This window comes from Gobio gobio, assembly GCF_949357685.1.
Source record: "Gobio gobio genome assembly, chromosome: 14".
Taxonomy (NCBI): domain Eukaryota; kingdom Metazoa; phylum Chordata; class Actinopteri; order Cypriniformes; family Gobionidae; genus Gobio; species Gobio gobio.
Genome location: NC_137107.1, coordinates 19,952,582 through 19,966,856, shown reverse-complemented (window position 1 = coordinate 19,966,856; position 14,275 = coordinate 19,952,582). Strand labels below are relative to the sequence as shown.

The window sequence follows — 14,275 nt, the reverse complement described above, 5'->3', positions numbered from 1 at the left end:
TTTATTTATATTATTTAATATTGATATTGAGGTCAAACTGTGTTGCCAATTTCTTTATTTTACATTGTGAACCTTTTAAAGTTTTGATATTTTATATTATAGTATTTTATTTTATACTTACATTGAGATTCTGTGTGAAAAAGTATTATTTGTTTTTATGTTTGTCAAGCACTTTGAGTTTGCATTCCATGTATGAAAAGTGCTATACAAATAAATGTTTATTATTATTATTATTTGTTTTTATTAACATTTTGATTGAGTTTTTTTTTCATTTTCCATTTTCATTTGAATGTTTATTCATTTTGTTGTGTTTTTGTCAATTTTATTAGTTATTGTTTTGTTATTGTGTTTTTTTAAGTGAAACAAAACGAAAATGAGAAATGTAGATTAAATTATATATATATATATATATATATATATATATATATATATATATATATATATATATATATATATATATATATATATATATATATATATATCATTAGAGTTGATGTTTTAGTAACAAAAATGTTTTTCATTGTTTTAATTTTAATTTCCTATAATAACCCTGAATATGGTAATCCCAATTAAAGTTGAATTGAAACAGTTTGCTTTCATTATGCTTAACAAAACCAATGAGAGCAAGACATTGATGAACAAAAGATCTTTCCTCCTTCCCGTCCACCTGTTTTACAGTATTAGCAAAACACCCTCAGTGTTGATGTTGATATTTGATCCCTCAGCACCTCCACAGGGATCACAAGTCAAATGGTATGAAAAACAGTGTCTCAACCAGTGAGAAGTGTTCATTTATCACATGCATTTTTGATTTACTACATACATATTTTAAAACACCACAAACATCCTTATAGTGGGTTATGTACAGTGCATCTTCAGTACTGATTCTCGTCTTACTAGAGTGTGTAAACGTAGAAGCTAGTTTCATCGAAACAGGTTACAAGCTGCAGAACCAGTTTTACTTCCTCGTTCCACAAAGGAATATTCAGGCTGACCTTAGACTCGTTGTATAGGCTATATCAGCAGTAAAAAGCAGAGCGTGTTCAGTTCATCTGCGTTAAACTCCATGTTGAGTTAAACTCCATGTTTGGAGCAGTAACAAGTAAAATACACATTTATGCTCAGCTATTGTGACTCTTACAACCCCTCTGTGATGAGTGAATGAAAAGAGCTTTTGTTTGTGTGTAAAAATGATTCATTTTAGTTAATCTGTCAGTTTGCCGATTTAATTGGTGTTAATCACAAGAAGGAGTACATGTGTGCTTCTGTGTATATGTGTAGGAGGACAACAAAGAGCCAGATAAAGAAAAGAATAACAAAACAGAAGCAATGACAAACATTTTTCCACCTGCTATGCAGTCAGTGGGATGCCAGAAGCTACACAATTAAACCAGAAAACCCACATGCAGCTGTGTAAAAACAAGTTTATTGTTGCATTAAAAATTATTTTCTGTCATAAAAGTCTCTTAAAGTACTACAAATGTGTTGATCCTTCAGATACAGAGCATACGAATTTCAGCATATATTATTAGAGTGAAATGTTGTCAGGTATATTGAAGAAATATTATTAGGAACACATCACATATATGGTATAGTTGGTCTGCTTTCTTAAAGAAATTGTTTACCAAAATCACCCTGATTCTGGTGCAAACCCATATGGCGTTCCCCATTGTGTGACAAAAGAGCAGCATAACTATTATTCAACATTCCTTCATTTGTGTGGTTTGGGACATCTTTTTTTAGTGAACTATCCATTTTAAAATGAAACATTCAGGATAACTATGTATTATATCATCATAAAAATTTTCTTCATGACACAATTCTTCATAAATAAATCTGGCGGAACCCATTAACTGCAGCACAAACTGCTTGTTAAGTGTTCACTTGAAATGTGCATTTCTTGAAAATGCTGGACATCTTCTTCAAAATACATATAAACACATAAGTTACGTGTTTATATATTGCTTAAGAAATCATGAAATCTATTCTGAGGGACCTTCATTTCCTTCATTAAAAAAACATCCCAGACATAGACCGGGTTGGCGAGGGCCTGCATAAAAAGTGTATTCTAAAATAAACACTGATTAAAGTGCTTCAGATATCATAATTATTAGTATTAAAACTGCACGTTAGTTTACTTTTAATGACCTAAAATGCAGCATTGTCATAATGATGAAAATTAATCATGGCCATGATAATAAAACGAAGGCAAAGGAGAGAAGCAGCACTTCAGTAGGATCTGACCCAGGTCTTCTGGGTGGAGGTACGATTTCTTCATATCATTCACATTCTTAATCGGTATAGTTTCTCTGTAAAAAACAACAACAAAAAACAACAATATGAGTCTGTCAGGAAAGGTTCATGAGGAGGGACTTTTTAGCTCTAAAATCTGATGAGCCATGTGATTCAACTTTCTATTTTTTTTTAAAGAAAAAAAAAGTTTAATATTATAAAAAAATTTATATATACAGTATAATAACATACTATAATATAAAAATATTTTTAAAATCATGTTTATATATATATATATATATATATATATATTGAAGGAGGACTTGTTTATTTTGATAATTATTAAAAATACATTTTATTCATTGAACATTGGTGTCTTCAGTCATACTAGTATAGCCGTTTTATAAAAATATAATATAATATAAAATTGTTACAAAAACATCACGTTTATAAATACCAGTAACAATACATATTTATATATAGATCATGTTTATATAATTATATATGGAAACAATCTATATTAGTAAAATAAACATTATCATTTGGTGGAAGAATTATTTATTTTGATAATTATTATTAGTAATAAATTCTATTAAACATTGGTGAATTCAATTATATATATATATATATAATAAAGTTAATAAACTATACTATTTGGAGGAGGAATTGTTTATTTTGATCATTATTAATAATACACTTTATTTATTGAACTTTGGTGTCTTTAATCATATTGGTATAGCGGATTTATAAAAATATAATATATATAAAATAAAATAAAAATATTTAAAAAAAAATGATGTTTACTAGTATTGTTTTATAAAAAAGTTTGAATATTATAAATATATTTTATATAATAATATCTATATAATACAGTGTATTAAATATTACAAAAAACATTTATATATATATATATATAAACAAAAATTATACTTTAATATAAAAAATACTTTTATGATTGTATACTTAATTTGAATAACTAAATATTATAAAGACAAATCTATAAAATACTAAATATGATATGACTAAAATGAAAATCTATGATGATAGTCTTAAAAATCTTATTTCACATGATAGTCTGTTACCTGTAAAATCACTGCAACAAAGACCGCCAGCAGAGCCAGCAGAGCCATGCGGCCCAGACTGCCAAAGTCGACGTGTTTGAGGATGAAAAAGCGTGCCCAGCCCAGCTTATCTGCTGTATGTGGTGGATACCGCATCTTATTCACCCCCTCCATCTTCAGCTGTTTGATTAGACAGCCACGCAAGTGGCTCAAGTGATCAAAGCCGTACTTGCCATGATAGCGGCCCATCCCACTGTTACCTGCAGGGGGAGTCGAAGAGCTGAGCTACAGTCCAGTCCACACATCATGACATGAGTCATGACATGCAAGCTTCTGCAGCTTCTTTCAGAGATATATCTTTAATTCTCAGAAAAAAAGAAAAGAAGTTGATTTAAAAAAGAACTCACCAACTCCACCAAAAGGCAAAGAGCTTACTGAGAAGTGCATCAAACAGTCATTGGCCAACACTCCACCACTAGAGGTCTCCGCAATCATACGCTTGATCAGCTGTAATGAAAGGACAGATCAGTACAATTGTCTTAAGTAAAACATAATATTTCTCTATATCACGAATGGGTTATCAATTTAAACCTTGTTGTCTGAAGAGAAGATGTACAAGGCAAGGGGTTTCTCTCTCTGGTTGATGAATTTGATGGCTTCATCGACACCGCTCACTGTCAGGACGGGCAGCAGAGGCCCGAAGATCTCCTCCTGCATCACCTTGGCATCCGGCTTCACGTCCCTTAAAACTGTTGGAGCTGTGAAGAGATGCATGTTGAAGAAACACCTTATTTTGTAACATGGAAGTGAGCAATTTTCTGTGAATGTGCAAGACTTCTGATTCATTAGCCGCTATAGGGAGATAACTAGAAGAAGAATAAAGTGCAGTAAACGCTAAAACTATTTGCGCTGCAAATCAGTGTATTAGTTCATGATTATGATAATGAATTCAAATATGATAACAAATACCAGTTCGCAATATAAATCAGCAGTTTTTGTCAATAAATGGAAGCGGATGACACCGGAAGCCGTTCAAAATAAGGTGGATAACAAAGAGTTATAAATGTGTTTACACTGTGATTAAACAATAAATCGGTTTCATTATCTTCTGAAAAGCTAGTAACTTAGCATTAGCAATGCAGCTAAAGTATACCAATGTAGCACTCCGACTCATCGTTTTCACCCCCCACAGCGACGGTGCTGCCCTCCATCAATGTCATCAGTCTCTTGAAGTGGCGCTGATTGATGATGCGTCCGTAATCCAGACATTTTTGGGGGTCTTCGGTATAGAATTCCTGATCATTACAAATGAAAGCATGTATTAGCTCATTTGACAGTTTATATTTTGTAGAATGTTAAATAGTGAAGTATAAAAAAAGCCTTATATTCATAGGATAAATACAATCACCAAAAGCACCTTTTATTTAGACTTCAGTAATTTCTAATAATTCTATATATAATTATATATAAAATGATTGTTTATATACTAGTAATCATACATCAAAATTTTCATTATTAGTCTTCTAAATCAATAGAATTTATGTTAACACTTAACAATAAGATTCTATATTTTAATGATAGTTAATGCATTAGGTATCATGAACTAACTATGAACAATTTATCTTAATAAAATCTTTTTTTATGACATTTAGGGCCCTATTTTAACGATCTGAGCGCATAGTCTGAAGCACATGGCACAGGTGCACTTAGAGCGTGTTCGAATCCACATGGGTGTGTTTTGGGCATAACGTGCAACAAACCAATCAGAGTCTCATCTCCCATTCCCTTTAAAAGGCAGTTGAGCTTGTTCCATGGTGGAGTCGCTATTTACATGGCAGAATTTGCGAGTGGAAAGACTGAACGCTTCTCCAGAGAGGAATCCTTTTATTTTTAATATTTCAAAATGTTTGTGTGCTGCTGCATGTGTAATAAGCAGAGTGTACGCACGTTGTGCAACCGCGTGCATATTACTAACATGCCCTTTAAATACAGTGGCAAGAAAAAGCATGTGAACCGCTTGCAGAATCTGTGAAAATGAGAATAATTTGAACTAAATAAGAGGGATCATACAACATGCATGTACATTTTTATTTAGTACTGTCCTGAATAAGATATTTTACATTAAAAATGTTCACATATAGTCCACAAGACAAAACAAAAGCAGAATTTATTAAAAATTACAGATCAAAAGTTTATGAACCATTGATTCTCAATACTGTGTCGTTCCCTGGATGATCCACGGCTGTTTTTTGTTTTGTGATGGTTGTTCATGAGTCCCTTGTTTGTCCTGAGCAGTTAAACTGTCCAATGTTCTTCAGAAAAATCCTCCAGGTCCTGCACATTCTTCAGTTTTCCAGCATCTTTTGCATATTTGAACCCTCTCCAGCAGGGACTGTACGATTTTGAGAGCCATCTTTTCACACTGAGGACAATTGAGGGACTCAAACACAACTATTAAAAGAGCTGGGGGGTGAAAACCTATTGAATCCAAAAAAAAAAAAAAAAAAAAAAAGGTATTGTACTTAATTTGTCTTCCGATAAACATGTAAGTATCTTCTGTTGCTTCTGAAGGGCAGTACTAAATAAAAAATAAAAAAGATATTTAAACAAAATAAGAAAAATGTGGATCTTCATCCTGTTCAAAAATGTTCACCCCCCGGCTCTTAATGCATTTTGTTTCCTTCTGGAGCATCAGTGAATGTTTAAACCTTTTTAACTAGTGTTTGAGTCCCTCAATTGTCCTCAGTGTGAAAAGATGGATCTTAAAATTGTACAGTCCCTGCTGGAGAGGGTTCAAATATACAAAAGATGCTGGAAAACTGAAGAATGTGCAGGACCTGGAGGATTTTTCTGAAGAACATTGGACAGTTTAACTGCTCAGGACAAACAAGGGACTCAAGAACAACCATCACAAAACAAAAAACAGCCGTGGATCCTCCAGGGAACGACACACAGCACTGAGAATCAATGGTTCATAAACTTTTGATCGGGGTCATTTAAAAAAAATCCGCTATTTTTCTGTCTACTGGACTATATGTAAAAAAATGTTATGTAAAATATGTTATTCAGGACAGTACTAAATAAAAAATAACATGCTTTTTGTATGATCCCTTTTATTTAGTTCAAATTATTCCCATTTTCACAGATTCTGCAAGCAGTTCACATACTTTTTCTTGCCACTGTAACTGCACTATTGACTTTAGACCAGGTTTTGTTGGTCAATGGCGCAGTCGTTTTCAGTTGCCTCAAAATAGCAATGTGCCAACAATGTACCTGAACACACCTCGTTTTCAGACCAGCACGCCCATGGGCGAACAGATGGGTGCAAGTGCATTTGCTATTTAAACAACGTGGCTGGATGTGAAAATGATAACTGCGTCGGGCCGAAACTAGCAAAAAACACTTGCATTGCGCCGGGTGTATAGGGCCCTATATATTAATTTAAAAATATGCTATTGTCCGTTCATGTTGGTTTAAAATGCATTTCCTGTGAACATTTACCACTTGCAAAGCAGAAATGTATCAATATATATTAACATTATACAAACTGTCATTTACAAATTAACCTACATACTTTAATATTCTTCTTGATCTCTTCAATCACTCTGTCTTGCATACTGGGGTCACACAATATGTAGTCTGGAGCAATGCAGGTCTGACCACAGTTTGAATACTTCCCCCATGCAATACGCCTGTAATGTCAGAGAGAACATGTATTCAAAATCATTTCACAGACTCATTGCGTACAAAAAAAACATTCATAGTGCATTAGTGCCCGTCCATTGGTTGCAGTATTCACCAGTATTTTTTCTATTCATTTCTCCCATAGGGATTTCAAAACCAATGAACCAAGCCAATCAGCTATGAGGTGAATCATAACATTACAAACTTTGATTTGAAGCAAATAGTATTTGAAAATCCGACAAAAATGCAAAGGTACAAGACTGTGTACTTAACGTCTTTAAGAAAGAACGTGAAAGAAAGAACTACAATCCCATGAAGCATTGCAAACAGTGAACCAATTAAAAACGATGGAGAAATATAAAACTACTTGTTTAAAATATTGATTATAGCGTAGAGAGGTTTGAGAGTGTAGGGAGACACACGGCGCATCATAAGAATGGGCGGAGCTAAAGACATCTTTTGGTGATTTTTACTTGTTTCGACTCTCTGATTGGTGGAATTTTCTGTACTGTTGCACTCTATCGTGAATGGACTGACCGGCAGGCGACGGCGAGGTCACAGTTCTTGTCGATGTAGCACGGGCTCTTTCCGCCCAGCTCCAGAGTGGCCGGGGTTAAGTGTTTCGCAGCAGCCTCCATGATGATTTTAGCCACTGTGCCGTTTCCAGTGTAGAAGATGTGATCAAACCTCTGCTTGAGCAGCTCCTGGGTCTCTGTCACCCCACCGGTGACCACAGGGTACAACTCCTGAGATCAGAACCATCAGTGTGAATCAATTACACTGTATACTAATTCAAATGTATGGTTAGAGTTGCTATCCTTTTTATTTGGTTAGTTTAATTTATAAACCAATTTGTGTTTATACAGAAATGTATCTTACTTTGTCCAAGTACAGTGGTAAGAGATCCTCCATTACTTTGGAAGTGTGAGAACTGACTTCAGATGGCTTGATCACAACTGCATTGCCTGCCAAATAACATAGTATTCATTTTAATATGACAATATTATTATACATTTTCTTAAATATTGACAGGCATCTCCACATGTAAACTTACTAGTAACACCCACTGATCTATATACATTATAGAATATAAAAAGAATATACACAACATTAAACACTTCAAATTTAACTCTAATTCTCTGTTTTGCAAACCTGACTTTTTACTTAGTAAAGGGTGACAACATTCTTTAAGACAGATAACAGAGAGGGATAAACCCCTAAGCTATCTGTATATAGTGATAGTGAGTTCAAACGAATTACAGCATTTTAAAAAAACTAGCAAATAATGTGCACAACTTAATAAAAAGCCTTATTTTTAAAATGGGACAATAACTAAATAAATACAAGAATCCTGGGGATTCTTTTTGCAAGTTCTGATATTGTTCATAATGACTAAGGGAAAGGGACAGTATTGTACTTTGGTCTCTTAGCACAGGGCAGTGTCACAAAAGTAGGACAAAGTACAGTGTACCATGATAATCCTTAAATACGCTCTCTATTCATGTTACTAAAATGTTTTTATCCTGTAAACACATGATGTAAACCCGATTCTTTGGACAAATGCCTCATATATAATGTTTTAAAGTGGGTGGAGAATGTACAAAAGTCTCAGTCAGACCACAATGGTCAGATGGTCAGATCTGGTATTCAAAATCGAAATGAAACACTTTTGAAACGTAAAAAAGTTATGATGTACATAGTTAAGAAATGTTTGAAACGCTTGATTATTTTTTAGATCAGAATTAGTGCTGATGAATAACACAATAATCAGGTTTTAATAATCAGAGTTCATGCAGCTCTAGTGCTGCTATCATTAAAGGGGCTGTATGTAGAATTCAGAAATCCTCCCTATTAGTGTTAAGTGAACTACATCCAGCAACTTTTCATCATGCGGACAGATTAAGTAATTCAAATTACAGTTGTGACAGTTTGATATACTTTGATTATAAAGTATATTTGAAACTACACTATACTATATAGATCTGGCTAGGTGACACTATAGTTTGAATTAACCCCTTTTCTTTACATGACACATTCACATTCAGGGCCGTCTTTAGGGCGGTGAAACCAGAGAACCATGGGGGAGCCCTGCCACCCTACCCCGCAACATGATCGCAAACGGACCGAGGGGGATCCCCACCACCCTACCCCGGAACTGAACGGACCATTTTTGCTACCCCGCATTGGGCCCCGCCCCATGCTTGGGACAGCACTGTTCACATTACAGTACAGAATCCTGTACATTATTTAAGCGTTCATTCCATGTGTCATTGAACGGAAGAGAGGCTCTTGAGAGTGCATGTAGTCGTCACAACCTAGGAAGTCGGGGAAGGTTTTGTTTTTTAAGTTTCGTTTCAAGCTGTTCACACTATAAGAAAGTGATTAAGACATGAAAATTCTTACATATAACCCCTTTCATGCAAATGGGATGTTATGCTGATAATATCACACAAGGCCTCTGGATATATGCAACTTATAATACATAGATAATAGGCTACATAAAAAAAAATCAGTTAAGCTCTAGTCATAATATTTAGCACTTTTTAAACGTGTGGTAAGCAATTTCTGAGAAATGCTGTTGATATTTCAAATCACCAAAACAAACACCCTTAAGGCCTGTTCACACCGGGACGATTTTCGGGCGCGTTTATCGCCAACGTTTAACGCCTCGTGACAAAACAAAGGGCGCCAATGTGAGTGTGCACACCAACTCGAAAAACGCCAGGCGTAAAAGCGGCATTTTTAAAAAAACGCCTCGGGTTAGTTTTTTTATTTTGACGCGGCGCGTTAAAAACTGGCCGACCAATGAGATCGCCGGTTCTGCTTGCCAGTTAGTAAAAAGTGTGTGAATGGTTTTGGCCATAGACATAATATGTCTAAGGTTTTGGCAAGCACGTAAATACTGTCTCTCTTCTTCTTCTGTGTGACAAGCGAGTGTCAGAAGCGTAAAGTGCCGCAACACCACCTTGTGTACCGGGAGCACATCTACTTAATGTGCACGTTCACTCTGTGAATCGCCAGTGGAAATCGCTTGGGTGTGAACACTCAAGACGCGCCGAAAAACGTCACGAAAAACGCTGGCGATAAGCACGCGCGATATTCGTCTCGGTGTGTACAGCCCTTTACTCAAAAGAATCGATTCGCACCCCTTCCTTTATAGCTCCGCCCAAAAAAAAAAAAAAACCCAAACACACTATGTAACACAGGCACCTCCCCCTAATGAGTACACCTTTACTGCTGATTGACTACAAGTTTGTTGTGGTGCTCAGTCCGATCAACTTTCAACAGTGTTCCTCAGAAATCGCTTACTGCACCTTAGTGAATGGATTCCCATGGTCCTTCAATAGACCTCAATTACCTGCTGCTATAGCTCCTATGAGGGGCCCGATGGTGACTGCCCAGGGGTAGTTCCAGGCCCCAATGACCAGCACTACTCCCAGGGGCTCAGGCTGGATATAGACCTGGTCTGAGATGGTCATCATGCTCTTGCTCACAGGTCGTGGAGCTGCCCAATCTTTCAGATTTCTCACAGCCAGGTTAATCTCACTCTCCAGACCCAGAGTCTCATACAACGGAGTTCCAAACTCACTCTGCCGGCGGATATATAAAGGACAGATCACATAAGCAAACAGGGTTTAGAACTGTACCATACACAAGTGGACGGGTCACCAACCCTTCTGAGATCCTTTTTGAGGCCCTCTGCGATGTCCTTTTGTCGTTCTCTGACAAAACGCAGCAGGTTTTTCAGCTGTGTGATGCGGTACTCCAGTGATTTGCTCCGGCCGGTGAGGAAGGCCTTCCTGGCACGCTCCACTGCTTTCTGCTCTCGAGACATACTGTGAAAGGGGAAGTCATTCATTTCACTCTGGTTACACTTCTGTCACATTTAGGTAAACTTCACGCAATGATCTCATATATTATAAGTACGAGCCAAGTATAACATCTATAATGGATTGACAAGCTGAGCCCTTGAAAAGTGAATGATGGAGCAAACTGATATTGCATAATATCATAAATCAGATGACAGCTCATGACCTAATTGCAACACAGTTGTCCCTGCATGTTTTCAAAATCATCCCATAACATCTATTCTATTTATTCATTTGAATTGATAATTTCTGTCATTTTTCAGTTTTCAGATTTTCATGTGCAATTCAATTCAAAGTGGTTGAGAAAGTTCAATGAGCTTATTGTTGCAGTTTGTAACTTTTACACAACTTTGATTAAATAATAACTGTTATTATTATGTGCTATTTTGATAATTTAATAGTCTAAATTAAATATATGTGGACCACAAAACCAGTCATAAGTCGCACGGGTATATTTGTGGCAAAAGCCAACAATACATTGTACGGGTCAAAATTATCGATTTTTCTTTTATGCCAAAAATCATTAGGATATTAAGTAAAGATCATGTTCCATGAAGAAAATTTGTAAATTAAATAATAATAATTTATTATTAGTAGTAACATGCTTTGCTAAGGACTTAATTTGGACAACTTTAAAGGTGATTTGCTCAATATTTAGATTTTTTTTTTTGCACCCTCACATTACAGATGTTCAAATAGTTGTATCTCGGCCAAATATTGTTCTATCCTAAAAAATGTCAATGGAAAGCGTATTTATTCAGCTTTCAGGTGATGCATAAATCTCAATTTAAAAAAAAATTACCCTTATGACTGGTTTTGTGGTCCAGGGTAACATATAATAAATAATCTAAATAAAATATACTACTAAATTAATAATATTATTATTGTACTACTATTAATAATATTATTAACTACTAAAATAACGGCAGCACTTTATTTTACAGTCCTGTTTCCCTTGTACATACTATGTACTTATTATAGCAATTATAATTACTGTGTAATAACTAGGCAACCTACCCCTAAACCTAACCTTAACACATATAATAACTTTATATAACCCAGTATTTTCTTAGGTAAATACACTGTACTTAACTAAGTGTTATTTAAAGTGCAACCAACGTAATAATAATAACAATAATGTCTATTATTATTACTATAGTAGAAGAAATACATACTAGTGAATAAATACCAGTATGTGATGAATAGTACCTAATATTTACTAATTAAGCAATCAAATAACTATTATAATAAACTTGATAGTACTTTTAACAAAAAAAGAAAAAACTGTAGTCACCTGACAGTCTTGATTTTAGTCTGGGAGCAATGCACTGTAGAAGTTATGCAACACACATAAGTTAGCGGACTAAAAGTCATACTAATGCGTGCATGTTGAAACACAATGAATCATGTATTTATTAGCCGTCCACACGGTTTACTGTGTTTCATCCCTCCTGATGACTATATGTCTATCTTTAAGCGCTTAATGTGCCCTGCGCAGTTGCAATTACATGTTTATAACAGGCTGGAATCACAGGAGAAGGAATGGGATGAAAGGAAGCTTCCTCTTTGCACAACATCGCTGCAGTCGGAGCCTAATAGACAATCGGTTTCGAGAACAACAACGAAAAGCCTTACGGTTATGTACATTACCTTGGGTTGTTTCACAGTGCGTCCAGGCCTTTCGCTGTGGCGATCAGATAAAGTCTCCGGATCAGATAGTTCAGTCAAGCTGAACGATGGTAACATTAAACACAACAGTTCCGTTAACAGTCGAGGCGCAAGCGGAGGGGGCGGAGTCTCGAGCGCGGGCGTGGCCACAGGGCTTCGTAGCAGCCCGGAGGTAGTGTATTTAGGTACAATAAACACACTCTTGACTGACAAAGGATTAGCGCACGCTACTTTGCATTAGGGTTATTGCGTCAGATATGTTTTCAGAATCAGGCTTCACCTCTGCCCAACTCATTTAATGCTAACTTATGAGATCATGTCAAATGAAACAAAAAAATGCTTTATTCTTGGGCCAATTGCACCCAGCAACCATATCACCCTGTAGCCCAAGACTGGTTTCCCACTGAAGCTAAGCAGGGTTGAGACCAACTGGGAAAACTAGGCAGCTGCTGGTAGATGTTAGTGAGGCCAGCAGGGGGTGCTCACCCTGTGGTCTGCGTGGGTCCTAACACCCCAGTATAGTGATGGGGACACTATACTGTAACAAGCACCGTCCTTCGGATGAGACGTTAAACCGAGGTCCTGACTCTCTGTGGTCATTCAAAATCCCAGGATGTCCTTCGATAAAGAGTAGGGGTGTAACCCCGGCATCCTGGCCAAATTTGCCCATTGGCCCCTGTCCATCATGGCCTCCTATTCATCCCCATATATATATATATATATATATATATATATATATATATATATATATATATATATATATATATATATATACGATTGGCTTCATCACTCTGTCTCCTCTCCATCAGTAAGCTGGTGTGTGGTGGGCGTACTGGCGCAATATGGCTGCCGTCGCATCATCCAGGTGGATGCTGCACATTGGTGGTGGTTGAGGAAATTCCCCCCTTCTATGTAAAGCGCTTTAAGTGCCTAAAAGTGCTATATAAATGTAACAAATTATTTTTATTATTATTAGTAGTAGTAGTAGTATTAATTGTACAAAAAGGAAAGTCAAAATTTGTCAGTTAAATATTGCACAGAAACACAAAATAGCAAACAATGTAAAGGCAGCTGTATTTATTAATTAATTAATTAATTTAATGAATCAGTCAATGACAGAACAATGAGACTGTGCTCTCACAGTGGTCACAAATGTGACTGCTTGCATGTTTATTTGTCCTATGAGCATTTATATGAGCAATCTTATATTAATGTACACTATATTGCCAACATTTTTGGGACATCTGACTTTACATGCGCATGAACTTTAATGACATCCCAGTCTTAATCCGTAGAGTTTAATATGGAGTTGGCAGCTATAACAGCTTCAAATCTTCTGGGAAGGCTTTCTGCAAGGTTTAGGAGTGTGTTTATGGGAATTTTTGATCATTCTTCTAGAAGCGCATTTGTGAGATCAGGCACTGATGTTGGACGAGAAGTCCTGGCTCACAGTCTCCGCTCTAATTCATCCCAAAGGTGTTCTATCGGGTTGAGGTCAGGACTCTGTGCAAGCCAGTCAAGTTGCTCCAAATCAAACTTGCTCATCCATGTCTTTATGGACCTTGCATTGTGCACTGGTGTGCAGTCATGTTGGAACAGGAAGGGGCCATCCCCAAACTGTTCCCACAAAGTTGGGAGCATGAAATTGTCCAAAATGTCTTGGTATGCTGAAGCAATAAGAGTTCCTTTCACTGGAACTAAGGGGCCAAGCCCAACCCCTGAAAAACAACCCCACACCATAATCCCCCCTCCACCAAACAT

At 36.1% G+C, this 14,275-nt stretch overlaps 1 protein-coding gene across 1 annotated transcript; it reads right to left on the bottom strand.

Annotated features, from left to right (window-relative positions):
• Positions 1 to 1,406: 1,406 nt before the first annotated feature.
• On the bottom strand, positions 1,407 to 12,722 carry aldh3a2b (aldehyde dehydrogenase 3 family, member A2b). The gene is made up of 11 exons (XM_079834936.1): positions 12,497 to 12,722; positions 10,651 to 10,813; positions 10,336 to 10,567; positions 7,857 to 7,942; positions 7,515 to 7,723; positions 6,868 to 6,985; positions 4,447 to 4,588; positions 3,885 to 4,051; positions 3,701 to 3,800; positions 3,315 to 3,553; positions 1,407 to 2,309 (listed from the first exon to the last, which is right to left on the bottom strand). The coding sequence occupies exons 2-11, from the start codon at positions 10,810 to 10,812 to the stop codon at positions 2,292 to 2,294; spliced, it is 1,473 nt and encodes a 490-aa protein (XP_079691062.1). The 5' UTR covers position 10,813; positions 12,497 to 12,722; the 3' UTR covers positions 1,407 to 2,291.
• Between the last annotated feature and the right edge of the window lie 1,553 nt (positions 12,723 to 14,275).